The 16,403-nt window shown below is 49.3% G+C and overlaps 1 protein-coding gene across 1 annotated transcript in view; it reads left to right on the top strand.

Moving 5' to 3' along the window:
• The first annotated feature begins 9,762 nt into the window (after positions 1-9,762).
• Positions 9,763-16,403, top strand: part of Sez6 (seizure related 6 homolog) — a 44,165-nt gene continuing 37,524 nt past the window's right edge. Inside the window, exon 1 of the mRNA XM_051179928.1 lies at positions 9,763-10,040. Within this exon, the coding sequence (XP_051035885.1) occupies positions 9,986-10,040 (55 nt within the window). The 5' untranslated portion in view covers positions 9,763-9,985. The remainder of the gene's footprint in view (positions 10,041-16,403) is intronic.

Below are 16,403 nucleotides of genomic sequence, written 5' to 3'. Positions count from 1 at the left end.
ATGGTGGGGCATGCCTGCAATCCCAGAACTCCGGGGTGGAGGCAGGATGATCAGAAATCCTTGGCTAAAGAGTAAGTTCTGGATCAGCTTAAGACCCATGAAACCCTTATCTAAAAGAAAAGGGAAAAGGGGAGCTGGAGAGATGGCTCAGTAGTGAAGAGCACTGGCTGCTCTTCCAGAGGTCCTGAGTTCAATTCCCAGCAACCACATGGTGACTCACAACCATCCATAATGAGATCTGGTGCCTTCTTCTGGCCTGCAGGCATACATGCATATAGAACACTATACATAATAAATAAATCTTTAAAAAACAAAAGTCTGTGACCCTAGAACTTGGGAGTCAAAGACAGACAGAGTGCTGGGAGTTCAAGACCAATCTGATCTACATAGGGAGTTCTAGGCCAGCCAAGTCTACATGTCTAAAAAAAAAAAGAAAAGAAAAGAAAGAGACAAAATTTAATAGTAGTAGTAGCAATAATAATAATAATAATAGTGTGGGTTTAAATACTAACTCCATCATTGCATACTATCTATGTGACATTGAGAAAATCTCTCATCCTCTGTGCTTTGTTACTTTAAAACAGAGAACTTGTGCTGGGCAGTGGTGGCCCATACCTTTAATCCCAGCACTTTAGAGGCAGAGGCAGGTGGATTGTCATGAGTTCATGGTCAGCCTGGTCTACAGAGGGAGTTCCAGGACAGGCTCCAAAGCAATACAGAAAAACTTTGTCTTGAAAAACCCAAACCAAAACCAACTCCCTGCCCCCGCAAAAAAAGAAAACCAAAAAAACAGAGAGCTTTCCAGATGGATTAGCAGCTAAATTCATTTACATACAAGCCTGACAAATCCCAAAATCTACACAGTAGGAGGGAACCAATTTCCAAAAGTTGTTCTCTGACCTCTATCCAGAGGTCATGCACCATGTCAGGCACATGAACATACACACTCTCTCTACATAAACAAACAAACAAATGCAATTCATCGTCATCACTTAGAAACAGAGGTTGGGCGTGGTGGCACACATCTATAATTCTGTAATCCCAGTATTCAAGAGGCAAAGACTGGAAGATTGCTGCAAGTTGAAGATCAGCCTGAGCTATATAGACAGACCATGTCTCAAAAGTAAAACAACCAGTAGGGCTGAAGATCTAGCTCAGAGACATAGCACTTGCCTAATGTGTGTGGGGTCATCTGTTAAATTCCCAGTACCATCAAAAAAAAAAAAAAAAAAAAAAAACAAAAGGATAATAATAATGCACATGTATTGGTTGTTGTATAAAATGCTGAGGACAGAGCCTGGTTCAGGACATTCTGAGAAACAATGCTAATTTGTCTGTTGTTGACCTTCATTGAATCGTAACCATGGCCGAGCCCCTGCCCTGTGTCAGGCTGTAGCCTGGCCTTTTCAGATTAGTAAATTGGATGTTCATGGGCAGGGAGCACACAGTGCCTGGCCTAAGACGGGTAGCATCATAGGGCACTGCACCAGGGGGACCCAGAAAGGGGACAGTGACCCTTCTCTTGGAGACAGCTTCCCTGTAGTCCTGTCCTGAGGCTTCCCTGCTTTCCAGTTCTGAATGCTTCCCAGAGGAACTCACACTTCTTGGAAGGTGACTGAGGCAGAAGCAAGACCCTTCAAGACTGAGCTGACCTGTCTGAGCAGACACTGAAACCACCCGCCCTGCTCTGATTTGCCGCTATGCTGCTCAAGCAGTTTCCTTCCTGCCTAGACAATGCTATTTCTATTTTCCATTTTATAGTCAAGGACACTGACAGGTCCAGAGGTGTGGGAATCGGCTCAAAGGCTTAAAGCTTGGAAGTAGCAGAGGCAAGATTTGAACCTTGCTCTAAACACTGCCCTTTGTTTCCACACAGCAATAGTGACCAGTGATAAGGGCTGGGGAGATGACTCAGTGTTTAAGAGTACAGGCTGCTCTTCCAGATGACAAAGACTTGATTCCTAGCACCTACATGGCGGCTCACAGTTGTCTGTAACTCTAGTTGCAGGGAATCTGACACCTTCTTCTGGCCTCCATGGGCAGCAGTTATGTAAGTGGTGCATAGATATACATGTAGGCAAAACATTCACACACATAAAATGAATTTTAAAAATGCCAATCAATGTCACCCACCATACACACACACACACACACACACACACACACACAATTAAATTATAAATGATTAAAAAAATATAATTAGAATTAAAAATCCAGGCTAAGGAGAGAGGAGGTAGGGAACATAAAAAACATTTAATGATTACCAACCATGTGTCATGTCCTTCTGTGGGTCTTCTCGCTGAATGCACATCTGGAAGGCAGGTGACACTATTTTCCTTTTCTAGGTGAAGAAGTGAAGACTCTGGACCATGCCTGATGCAAGCCCAAAACTGGAGTGACTTGAGCTCAGGCCTGCTCTTGCAGTCTCTGGGTGGACAGTCTCTCTTTCTCACAGGCTTTGTCCTTGTAAGTCATCACTTTGGTGTCACTAAAGATGGATGGACAAATAGTCCTCCCTGCATAGGTTTGGAAACCCTGCTATTTCTGGTGGGAGAAGGATCTCTAACTCTTGGGTGTATGCTTTATAGCCTCCCTTTTCTCCAGGCATTGTCTAGACCTGCAGACTCTGTGGCTTTAAGGACCAATGACCTCACAATCAGTTGCCATAGAGACCATTGTGATGTCACAATCGGAGGACAAGTAGTTCAAGGAGAGGAGTCGGGGATGGGAATACACAGCTAGAATTGAGCACCATTTGAGATTTGTGTCCTATATTCCTGCCCAGAAAATGAAGAGGCAGGAGGCAGGCCTGCAGCTGGCTCCTTAGGGACCATGAGGGAGAATAAGTGCTTCTGACACTCCGCCTGGTGTCTCCTGGGATGGCACCGTGCTGGCACTCAGAGCAAGGGTCCAGGAAAGGGAGCAACAGAAACCCATTCCCACACTGTGGGGCTGTAGGAAGTGGGCTACTTCCACAACAGGAAGGATTCCTGTTAGACACTGGGAGGACCTGTAGCTAGATCATCTCCCTGAATGGGATATGTACCCTTGTCCCTGATTGCAAGGTCCAAGGGAGACACTGAGTCTCAACGGCCTCCCAAAGCCTTGTAGAGACAGCCATGTTATATCACAGCATGTTAGGGTTCTTATCTTCTGACCAAGGCTGGAGAGCTCCTTGAGGACTCTGGTCCTGGCATATACAAAGTGCTCAACAAATGCTTCCTCATTCTGTAGACAAGTGACTGAGAGAGTCATGAATGGCCAGGGTCTGTAGTGAAGGATAAGTGGAGAGATGGGTAAAGAGGCCCATGGGGAACCTAGAGGCCACACAAGCTTTGGTGCCCATGCCATGCTCCTCATTCTCTGCTACATAGCCACATATTCATTTTGCATTCAGTCAGATGCTTCTGGGTGCTGTCTCTGAGGATATGGAGCACTTGAAGGCTGCTTTGGATCCCAGCTAAGTGCTGGCCATTTAATCCAATATCTACTGGGTGAATTATAGAACCAACTGTCCCTACCGGTTCCAAGCAGCTAGCCTCCCAGACTCTGCTCCTGGGTGACCCTCTAGTCCTAGACCCCTGCAGATAAACTCTGGGCAGAAGCCTGGGCCCAGGAAACCTGTGTCCCCTCTGCCACCTGCTCCACAAAGAACCAGTGACACGTGCTTTTCTTCCTTACCTTTGCAGTATAGCAAAGCTATACCATTAAGTAGCCATGAATCACCTAGTCTCCTGGGGCCTCAATGTCCCTATCTGTACAATGGAGACAATAACAGCTTTGTACCTGCATCATAGGATTGTTGGGAAGGTGCTGTTAAATCCCCTAGCTTAATGCCCTCAAACAGCAAATGATAAATGGAGCTATTATTATTTTTAAAAGTAAAGAAGAAGAAGAAGAAGAAGAAAAAAAAAACCACTGAACTCAGGCCTGACTTCCTTTAAACGGAGAATAGACAGGTCTATTGTGAATTTGCTTTCAATGCATGTGGCAATCTTTTTAAAGAGGAAATACTTCAGACCTTTCTGTAAAATGTGAATCAGCTACAAGCCCATGCCTTCCACAATTGCAAAGCTTCATAGAAGGGTTTGCTCCAAAGGGGAGACATCATTATTCTCTCATATTATTCAAACCAACCCCCCCCCAGCCCTGCCTTGGGCATAAGGAGAACAAATACTCTTTTGCCTTCACCTTGGCCCAGGCTGAGCAGCTATCAGAGACAGTGGTGTGAGGTCAGGTATAAGGTCAACCTACCTGGGATATTTGTTCACACCAACACTCCCCTGCATTGTATCAGCAGAATGAGTGGCACTGGCCCTAACATCTACATCTGAGGGGGCATTCCAGCTGAAGCCCCCCCCCTCGAGAGAGAGAGAGAGAGAGAGAGAGAGAGAGGGAGGGAGGGGGAGAGAGAGAGAGAGAGGGAGAGAGAGAGAGAACTGAACTGTATAGTGGGAAAGACGCTTTGAGACAGTCTCCTACAATCCAGACTGACCTCAAGCTGGATATATAGTGAGGGTCTTCCCACATTCACCATCTGAGGGCTGGCTGGGATTATAGGTACGAAAAGATGGGCATTGAACCCAGGAATTCATACATGCTAGGCAAGCACTGTACCAACTGAGCCACATCCCTATCTCAGAACTCAGGTGCTTTGAGAGGGTGTTTCAGCCAACTGGCCAGCCTAACTCTTCTGCCACCATCTCCAGGTCACCACAGAATCCCTGGTTCCTACAGGAAGTCTAAATGGTGTGCCTGCCTAAGGCCTGTTCTATCTTCTCCAGAGCTTAACCCACCAGGAGACCCATTATTACCACATGGCCACCAACCTGGTACTGAGTCCCCAGCTCTGTAAACCCCAATGACTCTGGCAGATATGTTTTATGTCAGTTCAAGCACTAGGAGAACTGAGTTCAGAGCATTTTATTTCTAGAGCCTTCCATATTTCTCTGTCTTTGTTCCCTCCCTCTCTTGGTTATTATCCTTGGACACTTTCCAAGCCAAGCTGCCTTGATTGCTTGGGGAGACGAAGGCCCTAAGCATCCTCCATAGTGTCTCTGGGTCTGGCAAGGGTGCCCTTGGGGACCATTTCTTCTTCCTTCAGCATAACTCTGCAACTGGCCACGATATAGTTGGCCTTGGCTTTTAGGGGTTGTTTTGCCTAAGAGACTTTCCGTGTGTCAGAGAACATGGAGGGGGGAGTGGAGGTGGAGGCCTCTGTCTCCAATGTTGGGGAGGGCTATGTGAAGAGTAAGCCCCCGGGTACAGAGGGGAGGGAGACGGCCAGCTGTTCTCTTTCTTACCGTGCCAACCTAGCCTGACACCAAATTAATAGCATTCAAATGAGATGCAAAGCATTATGCAAATACCGAGGAGAAGGCCACTCTTACCAGAGCCTCTGGGTTGTTGGAAGGCCAGTGCCTAGAGCCCTTTCATGAAGAACCCCATGGGCTCTCTTCAACTTCAATCCTCATACCTCAGTACCAGCTTGTGCATAGGACCAAAGAGACTGGCCAGGCACTCAAATTGGCTTTGCCTCCCAAGCACTCAGGATCCCTTCCCATCTAAAACAACCCACAGACAGCTGTGAAGGTAGCATAGCCTCCCTGGGTCCCAGTTCCCCACTCATCAGCATGTATGCAAACTAGATGCAAGGCTTTTGAATCTATTTAACTGTCCATTAAAATAGCCCCATGCCTGTCACCTCTGCATAGGCCCGGGCTTCCAAATTGCCAACCCCTGCTGCCTGCAAAAGCCATGTGTTTCCTGAGCCTGGTAATTGCCGTGGTGTTTGTTGAGCTGTATTTGCATTTGATTGTCATTTAACTTTCTATCTTTCTCCTTCAATCAAACCTGGGGTGGGGGGGGTGGGAAGGTAGGGGGTAGAGGGGAGGAGAGTTGGGTTTTTACAATTGAATCTTCATTTTAGTTTCAGCTTCTCATGGTTTTCAAAGAGCTTCATTTATTGGTGTCACAAACTTGAACCCTGGGACTTCTCCCTCCACATGGGGGGGCATCCTCCCACCCATCCCAGGACTCCTACGTGCAAATAATGTAGCCAACAAGATGGAGCTCAAGTCCTATCTCCAGTCTGCATGTTCCAGCACCTGCCTGGTTTCTGCCCAGCTAGTGGCATTAAACATTTATGGAGCTGTGGAGGATCAAAGGCCCCGGCTGGGGGTGGTGGGCAGGCTGGAGGCCTGGGTTTGGAGATGGAAAGTAGTTCACATCAAACCACCTTCTGCTGCTGTCTCAGTGCACCCGAGGCTCTTGCCACAGTCATCTGGTCCCATTCCTGGAGTGGGAGCGAATGCTCAGAGCCAGAACTCTTGGCTGATTGACTTTGGGTAACCCAGGAAACAAAGCCTGATATCCCTGGCCATACCAGAAACCCACCAAGAAGATGGTGGAAGTGAACAGAAAGCAGTGCCCCTACAGTCCCTGAGATAAAGTGCCAGGCCCCTCCCACTGTTCCCTAAAACCCTAAATCTCATTGGACGCTCTGATTTGAAAACTGCTTTGGAGAAGAGTGGATTTAGAAACACCCCCCCCCCACCTCTTCTTGCTCAGAAAGCAAGTGTCATCCCAGCAGAGACTTCAAAATAAGTCACCAATGTTCCTGTGACCCCCATGAACTGACTGTTTAGGCTGTTTAGAATTTGAGAATTTGAGAAGTGAGCCTGGCTTTCCCAGGGATGTGGTTAGAGATCCACTCCCTCCTGGGTTAGCAGTGAAGTACCATCCTTCCTATAGTACCCAAAACCCATCCAAATGATGCCTTCTGATAGCTTTTAGTTTGTATACCTTCATAATGAAGTAGCCACCAAGAATGACCTGTCACTCAGATGACCAAAAAGCCTCCTACAGCCTAGCCATGACCAAAAAGCCTCCTACAGCCTAGCCACTGATGACTCCAGCCCTTCCTCACACTTTCCCATGGGAGCTCAGCATTGTGGGACCAGTCTCCCTACTGACCTCAGCTAGCTGGCAGTTCCCATCATGTTGAGGGCTTTATAAGCCACACCCCACTCAGTCCTCCTTCCATTGAGTGTCCTCCTTCCTTCTCTATCCACTGAAACATTAGGCGATTCAACTTGGTTTCACCCATTTGCTGTGTGAAACCCTCACTGACTTAAAGCCATGCCCCCTTCTCCCTATCTCACAGCACTCATTAAGCATCTGGGATATATGCTGGACACTGGGCTAGGTCAGAGTAGAGGACATGCAGGTCATGCATTCACCAAGTCAACAACTAGTAAAAACAAAACACAAAGCAGGTGATCTAGTGAAAAATTACATGGGGGGAAAAATCAGGATCCTTTGAGAGCAAAGGTGGAGACAGGATAAAAGGGCCATGCAGGTCACCCATACAGGTTGCTCTCTCTCTCCTCTTCTCTCTCTCTCTCTCTCTCTCTCTCTCTCTCTCTCTCTCTCTCTCTCTCTGTGTGTGTGTGTGTGTGTGTGTGTGTGTGTGTGTGTGTACAGGAGCCAGAGAGTAACTTACAAGAATTGGTTCTCTCCTTCCACCATGTGGGACCCAGGAATAGAACTCTAGTCAACAGGCTTGATAGCAAATGCCTTTTACCTGCCAAGCCATCTCATTAGCACATGCCACTCTCCAATGTGTATATGAATTGAGCAAACTCTCAGACTGTAAGCCTTGATTATGGGTGGCTGTCCCCTTGGGTATTTTATTGTCCTTGGTCATGGGTAATGCCAAGGTCTAGGAAGAATGGGCCCTTAGAAAAGCATGAGAAAAGATGCTTACCAAAAGTTCTACTACTTCCTATCTTGGTCCAGGCTCAACCTCAACCTCAACCTTGCTGGGAACCCATTCCACAGAAGCCATGTTTACCAGATGTGCAGTAAAGAGTGACAGCAAGCTTTGTTGTTATGCCAATCATGCAGTACAAATCCATTCTCTGAGTTCAGGGCAAAGTGCTGTATTCTGGGACTGTAGCCCCCATTGGACCTCTCATGAATGCTCAGGCAGTCAGGAAGGTCGTGTTGCAGGGTCCCAGAGAGCTTGCTTGTCTTCCTTCTTGTAAGTAGTGCCCAGCCCATTCAGAGCCCCACAGGGAGGACAGCTGAGTGAGACCACCAGCAGCCTTTAAGTCACTAGGAACCTTCCTGATGTATATGGTTCAACCTGCATTATAGTTTGCCCCCATTTCCCGGAGCCTTGTAGTCCTGAGGGACCCAGGGGTGTGGGAAGCGCTCAGGACTACCTTACAAGCAAGAAAGGCAGACTCTCAGGACACTTGCCAGGCATTTCAGTGCCTGCTCCCCAATTCTTGTTTCCCCTCCCCCATCTCCCCTGGCTCTCACTTTGTATCCTTTCATCAAAGGCCCCCTTCCTCCCAGCCTTCTGCTGTTCTCCCCCTTTCCTTTGCTTCTCCAAACACCTGTCCAAAAATTCTCTCCCAGAATCTTCCCCAGATAATTCCACAAGCCTCCTGCTGCCTGGGATTCTTTACCACAGGCAAGGTGGCTCCCCAGAGCCCACAAAAGGATCTACAGAGAATCAAAGGAGCAGAGCTGGGAGGCTGTAGCTCTCTGAATAATGAAACTTAGGTCAGAAGTCACCTACTTCCAGGATGAGATGGAGGAAATGCAACGGGCGAATGATTGCATTTCTCTACAGATATTCACATCAGCCACATGGTTGTGTCCTATTGAATCCACTGAAACTCCTCTAGCAAGCCTAACCACGCTCCTGTCCCTTTGGTCTAAATAACAGACTCAAGATCCATACAATTATGACTAGCCTGTTGTTGACCTATAGCTTATTGGGGCTCCTCAGATCAGTCATAGAATCTTATTTTTCCATACTATTGAATGATACAGCCTTTTGATTACTGTCCCTTCTTCAAGTTTCCCTCCATCTGAGACAATCCTGGAGGGCTGGAGGTCTAGTTCAGTGTTTCATTTTATTTTTTCTTTATCAAGACTAAGATCATTTGAGAGACCCTGGTTCCTAGCACGGGGTGGGGGTGGGGTGGGGGGAAGCAATTAAATGAAAATGTAAAACTAAAACATCCATAAAGATCCCTGGTACTCAAGCTTGCCTTATTTTCTCTATCAGTTCTGAAACCTGAGCTGATACCTGAGCTGATCTGTGTCACTGTGGCTGCTCTGGTTCCACAGAGGGGACAGAGGAAGCTGAGTATGGAAATCCAGGGCTGCATGGGGACCGAGGGTGCTGCCTTCAGCACCCCACAGCTTGACCCAGGTTGCCTCCTACCAAGTGGAGAATGTCTCCCCAGGACACAAGTGCCACTGGCTTTTAACTATAATATCAGGATAATTAAGCTTTTCTGTGAGCACAGTTTGCTGCTGATGCAGCTGCCTGGAGCCCTGGCATTTATTGAGCGCAAAGTAATAATTTATTGTCCTTTGTACGCTCAAAAGCCGTCTTCATTATCGGCCCAGGATGGAGCTGCCACAAGAGCAGGCGGGCCTCACCAGCTGCATCACTAGTGTATATCTTCCCAGGTCACACTTGGAGCCTTCAGGTACTAGGATGGGGTGGGAAAAGGTGGATAGGGGGTTGTTCTCTTTAATGGAGAATCCGATTAGAACCTAACACCTTGGGAGGTTGCTAACCCAGTTGAGGGTGGCAAGCTTGGCTGAGCGTGGGCAGCTCGGGAAGGCGGGGACTGTGTGCCACATTAGCAAAGCAGTCCTTTCTCCAGGGCTGGCGAGGCTAGGAAGCCTATGCTCTTGCCTCTGGGTCTTCTGCGCCTTTGCTTGAGACTTTACGGTAAGCCGCTCCTCCCGCGCCCCCGCCCCCAGCCCCGCGCGGCGATCCCCGGCGCCGACGCCAGGCGCTGGCCGTGGTGCTGATTCTGTCAGGCGCTGGCGGCGGCGGCGGCCCCGCTGCTCTCCCGGGGACCGACTCTGCCCCCCACCCGCGCCCACGCCTCTCCGAGTCCCCAGTGCCCCTGCCGCGGCCCCGACCCGGGGCGCGGCCGCAAGCAGCACCATGCGCCCAGCATCCCTGCTGCTCCTGCCCTCTCTGTTGGCGCTCCTGGCTCACGGTAAGGGACCCCGGCGTCCGGCCACAGGACGGGGGCGGGCACGGACTCCCAGGGGTAGAAAAGCAGGACTATCCCAGCGCCTCGCTCCGCGCGTCTTGTTGTCCCTCCCAAGCACAGCGTCCCGCCGGCTGCACTGTCCCCGGCACCGACCCAGTCGGGCGGGGCGCGGGCTCCAGCGGCGGGAAGCTGCCGCGGCTCCCGCCATTCGCTCCCGGCCGAGACCTCGCCTTTAATCATCTCCCCGGATCTAATGGGATTTCTCTGCTGCAATTCATCACGCCACCCCCTCCCCGCACACACACGCTCACCCGCGCGCTACCTCGCTCCACTTCAGGCGTCTAGGGGCGCCCGGGCGCGTTGCGGAGGGGGGGGCGGGCGGGAGATCGCGGGTGCAGAGTCCGGACAGTCCAGCTGGAAGCCGCCGTTCTGCCTCCCCTGCCGTTCTACAAACTTCGCTCGACTTTGCCGCTGAGTCTGGGGCCCCTCGCATCCTCACTGCAGAGGAATCTGGCCGGGTGGTGGCGGGACCCGGGATTGGGACATCTCTCATCTCTCTTCGCCTTGGCACTGTCGTGTCAGAATTGGAACCTAAAGCACAATTCTGGCGAGACATTCGGGGACCCTAGGAGCCTTCTCTCCGTCTCCTCACTCTTCGCTGGGCTGCAGCGACTGAGGTCCTGGGACTGGCTGTCCTCCCCGAAATTCTTTTATTGCACATACACAAGCACACACGCACATGATGGGAGAGCTGCCTCCCTTTGAGTCTGCTTTCCTGCCGGTCCTATCGACCCCAGAGTGGCAGACTAGGTGGAGGAACTCACCGTTTGCCCAAGCCCCGGACTCGAGTCTAGTCTCAACTTCTTTGGTCTCGGTCAAGAAAAGCTTGGCCTTGGAGTAGGCAGCAAGGGAGTTTGGAGGAAAGATGAATGGGAAGCAGAAAGGATGCAAATCTAATCTGAAGTAAGCGGTTTCGCAGTCTACAATGGCTCCCGTCCTCCGCTTTCACTGGTCGCTTGGTGGGGTCCGCGAAACCACACTTGGACTTGGGACTCGAAGTCCCTCGCCATATGGTTATGGTTTCTAGCGTCTGCTGTGGAGGATTGAGGGAGGGGAATGTCTAACCTTCGGACTCCATCTTCCTAGGCCGAGAGTTAGGAGGTCAGATCAGCCCGACTAAGGCTGGTTTGGGCTAGGCTGATACCAAACAACTGTTCTCCTGCCCTAGGGGCTCCGGAGCACATCTTTGAACCTCTAGCTCTACCTAGAAGACCATGTCTTTGCCCAACCCATCTGGTTGCCTAAACTGGCTCCTGCTGGGGCTAGGAAAACTTGGGATCCTGTGTTCATCTTGCTAGGAGGAGGAAGAATTTCATAAGCCCCACTCCAGGGGTGAGAAGGGATGAAAGAACCCTGCTCCCAGGCCAATAATGTGAGGATATCTCTCTGTATTCAGGACCTATATGGGGCTGACTGCATACTGGCTCCTTCCCTGGTGCAGAGACTGTCAGTCCTTTGGAATGGGATTCCTTGTCTGAGGGTATGAGTGTGGTCTGGATCCTGCAGGTCCCAGGATGTTTGTACTTCAGGAGCTCTGAGTGTTGTAGCCTCTGCCAGCTAGCTCCTTGCAGGTTAGAAAGAGACCACAAGTTTGCAGAAGAAAGCTGTTGTGGCTGAGTCCAGCCTGGCCTGGAGGTGTGGAGGTTCTGGTTGAGAGGAATTTACCTTCTCTGGCCAGAAGTCTGTGTCCCCAGCATTGTCCTTCTGTGACTCATTAGGTACTCCCAGGCTGTGGGATTGCCTTTCTGGTGGGTTTCATAGGTAGAAAGAGAGGATTTTGAAGCAGTGGCAAGCCCAGTAGGTAAAAGAGTCTGAACCCAGAGCTGAGTGGCCAGGAGGCCCCTACCTCTACAACATAGGTAGAAGGGTACTCATTAGGGTCTGAGCCCCCTCACTTGGGAGGTAGCTTACTTATCTATCTGGGGTTACTGGAGACTTTAGTAAAGGAGAGATTGGAGGAGTAAAGGCCTTATGCTGTAAGTCTTTTGACCAGAAGATGCATCCCTGCAGCCTGGCAGCCTGGGAGATCTCAAAGCTTTGCTCCAAAGAGGGACTCGGGCCACAGGAGGCAATCAGCCATAGTCTGAACCTTCAACCTTCAGTAGTCTAGAGGAGGCAGAGGCCCTGAAAACCAAGGAGATAGATGGGTAGTCCCCCATCCCACGGACTCAATTCCCTATTTCTTTTTTGGCCTCTTAGACATAATTGGTTCCAGGTCTGACAGGCATTACAGACTGTGGGGCATCCCCCCAACCCATGGGAAGTGTCAGGGAGGTCTTGCCACAGTGGGGGAGAAGACAGTTCGGCAGGAGCTGTGCCTGCCTAGGCCTGCTGTGTCAGTTTAATGATTTTTAATGAGCAATTACCTTTAGTCATTCTCTTAATTTCTGAATATCAATAAAGTTAATTAAACTCTGCATGTGTGAATGTGGCCTAGGGAGATTGTGAAGGTAAAAGCAGCCAAGACTGGGGTGGGGTTAGGTCTCCAGGTACAGAAGCTGCCTCCATAGTTATGTGACCTTGGACCCAGGGTTCTATCTCTCTCTGCTCTCTTGAGAGTGTGGTAGAAAGATCAGGGGAACCAGAAATAGCAAACCTCTGTTGCTTATTCTTCCAGAAACTGGGGGATAGTATGTGGGAGAAAAAAGGGGGGAGGATTTGTCTTCCGGGATCCCCACTGATGCAAGGACTAACAGCCTAGGACTGATTTAACCTAAAATGCTAATCACTGCTTGCAGGTAGTATTCAGGTTGGTGCTGGCTTCAGCATATTGCTGAGTCTGGGGGCTGCTTCAGAAGCCAGAGTCCCTGTTCCCTGTTCTCTAGCCTGGCACTTCAGGATGAAGGCCTTTGCTGGGGACAAAGCCCATGGGTGGGAAGTAGCTTGGATTCAACTCAGAGGCCCAGAGGAGGACATGGCAGACAGGGAACCCTGCTGGGTTTCTGAGGAGACCGCCCTGAGAGGAGAACTCTGAGTTGGCTTTTTGCCCCTCACGGGCCTAAGTGAATCAAGCTTGGCAGGCCCTGGCGGCCATCCTAGCCTCCTCAGCAGGGTGGCAGCTTAAAATGCCTTGGGGATGCTGTGGGGCACTAATGGGGAGCAAGAAGACAATGGAACTGGGCTTAATTAGAAACTGAGCTTCCATGCCCCCCCCCCACGTGTCTGTCTAAACAGAGGGGCCACGTCAGAAAGGCTGCCTCCTTACCCTCTCTCTCATCCAGGCCCAGCCCTGGTCCACGCTCTCTGGTCTGTCCTAGCTCCAGTTAAACCCATCTTCTAGGTAGGGCTCCCCCTAGGAATCCTGCGCCCCCACTCGGGAAGAACTATCAGGGTTCATTATTCCACCCTCCAGCCTCCTCAGAGAGAAAAGGGAGTAATAGACAAGAGTAACTTCAGTAAAGGAGCCTCTCAGCCAGATGGTAAAGTGTAAGGTAGTGTGAAATTTACCATTGCCAAGTCTGTTTTTTTACCTATGAGAGGCTAAGCTCTATAAATAAGAGTCACCTAGAACAGGAAAAGCTGCCAGCCCTAGTCCACAGCCAGGAGGTAGATAGCAGGTCCTAGGAGGTCTCCAAGGCCAGTTCCAACAGGAAGCAACATCATACCAGAAAGATGACTAATCCAGCCAGGTCAAAGAATCTCCGAATTAGTTTTTCAGATTAGCCAAGTACTCAATAGCTTTTGGGCTCTTCATGTTCCTTCTACCTGATTTTCCCCCCGCCTCTTCAGCCAGGATAGTCTACTTCATGTTTCAAGTATGGCTTGACTGGCATGTCAGTAATTGGCATGAGGCATCTGCTCTATGGTGTGTCTTCCAGCCTGGGTCAGAGGACTTGTTGATACTTCCACAGTCTGTTTGCTGCCCCATCTGGTCCCCAAACTGTTATATCAGGAGCTTTTGCTGGTTACTTGATGACCCCATATATCTTGGGCAGCTCCAGAATTCCCATTTAGGAAGAGCTTAGGGGTCAGTTTCCTGGTTAGAATGTATTGATAGGTCCCTGGCAGCTGGGCCTGTGTCTTGAAGCTGAGTTTCTGTTGCAAGCACACTATTTTTGCATGGATTGTATGTTGTTTTTCCCCCTTTCCTAACAGTCAGCCAATTATTCTGCCTGTAAATTACAGCCTTTACTTGTTTTTTTTTTTTTTTTTTTTTTTTTCCTTCTACAAATTAAGCTGTCATGCCATCAGCCTTAGGTGGTTGGAGGTGGGGGTGGAGCTGATGATTATTCTTAATGCCATAAATCAGTAAAGCTTTCTCTCAGTCATCCCTTGGTGCCACCACTGCTTGTGTCCCCAGTGGCGTAGTGCCTACCACATGGCACACATTAAATGCATGTTAAGAAATTTGTAAGAATTTCACAGGTAGAAATTAGCCCAGGAAAGCATGGGGCCTGGCTTTTCAAAGCCCCTCCCACAGTTCATGTCTGGCTAAGAGGAAAGTCTTATATAAACTTAAGGACTGGAGCTCCTGAGTGCATCCACCCAGGCAAGCTTCAGAAACCATTACATAGCCTGGAAAGACCAATATGGGCTCTGAGATCAGATATGCCCTTGAATGGAGTAGTGGAAGCCTAAGAGTAATCTAGATAGCAATGCAGGTTCATGAACTTTTCTCAGCTCTTAAACAAAGCAGGTTTTGGGGTTCAGCCACTGATCATTCATTCAGTCCATCATTTGTTTGCTCATTGCACAAGCGTGGTTTGAGTTTTGAGGACTGGCCTAAAGAACACCCTCACCCACAGGGGCCCAGGCTTCAAAGATCATGCCTTTTCTACTCCTTTTCTATTTAATGCTCACATTAAGAGGTTGGTATCCACACTTTACAGCTGGGAAAACTGGGTTTGGGAAAGATGAAGTCATTTACCCTGGGCTACCTAGCTAATAAACAAAAAGGATACCCCAAAGTGCCTGCCCATTTTGCAAGGTCTTCCATCAGGGACTCTGTCTCCTTTAGCCTAGAGAAGAGTGGTAGTATACACAAACAGGAACCCAGAACACCACCATTCAAATAATATAAGCAGAAACAATAACAGCAACTATTTATTAGGACATGCCAGGCTCCCTACATGCCTTATATATGTTTACTCATTGCCCTTCATATCATTTCCATGAAATAGAAGCTATTGCTTGCCTTTCATAGACCACGTTCAAGCTCATATTGTCTGACAGACTCAAGACATAAATAGTCCATAACTTTCTTCTAACATATTTCTAGCCTCGACAGTTACTTTCCTGGTGATATCTATTCACAGTCTTTATTGTAGCAGGATACAGACATTTTATCCTACTCTATCCTTAATGGCAAAGGACTGAAACATCTCAGCCCAAAGGTCCATAGTAACTCCTGCCCTTTGAGGGCCTTGGTAAATAAGAGGACTGGTCCTACCTGTCTTGGCATCTTGTATTCTCCCACCCCTTCAGCCTCTATTGAGACCCAGTCCCCAGATGGAAGGCCAAAGCCTTACCCAGCTTCCTTCCAACTACCTACCTGCCATCCAGCCGCCAGCCCTTTGGGGGAGAGGATCGATGCTGCAGCTGCAGGCAGAGTGTTGTTGGCCATTGATTGTTGAGATTTCTCAGAAGGCTTGGGAGCAAACAAACCTGCCACGTCTCCAACAACAATCCCAGGCTCTGGCTGCAGAGCCTGCATGCAGCCTTGCTGGCAGGAAGAGAAGGGGTGAGGTGGGAGGTCCTGGCTGGGATCAGCAGGAACAAGGGGCTCTGCCAAGAGATGAGCTGGGACTGAGTAAGTATGGGAAGGAGGGGAGGAGATGTAGGGAGGGTGCTGGAGCTGCAGGGAAGATGCTGGATTCTCCCATACATACCTTAACTGGCCCTGGCGTTACAGACTGTCATTCTGTCCTTCTGTCTGTTTCCATTCTCCTGTTGCTTCTTTCCTGATTACCCAGAAAATACTACCCATCAAGAATTTGTTGTTCACTCACCCATTTTTCCTTGCTCTGTTCAACAATCCCTCTAGATAGAACCTATTAAAAGCCAGACTATAACACAAGGCCTGCCCTTAAGGAACTTAGTTTAGGCACAAGCTAATAACTAAGATCGGCTCTTGCTACCTCTCTAGCAAGGACAGAGACTTCTGACTTTTTTAGATATGACAAATGGCACCTGCAGGATCCAACTACCCTGGACTTCAGAAGGATGGATGCTTTCTGGCCAGGAAACCTTCTGTCTCACTTACAGCAGGAAATCACCATCTCATTCTGTGAAGGCCCAGAAAGTCTCTGGAATCCCCAGACCAGGCCATGGTGGAAGTCCCTCATCAAAACTTTCCCATCTCTGCTG

Source organism: Phodopus roborovskii, unplaced genomic scaffold (genome assembly GCF_943737965.1).
Source record: "Phodopus roborovskii unplaced genomic scaffold, PHOROB, whole genome shotgun sequence".
Lineage (NCBI taxonomy): Eukaryota > Metazoa > Chordata > Mammalia > Rodentia > Cricetidae > Phodopus > Phodopus roborovskii.
This window is presented reverse-complemented; position numbering and strand designations above follow the sequence as displayed.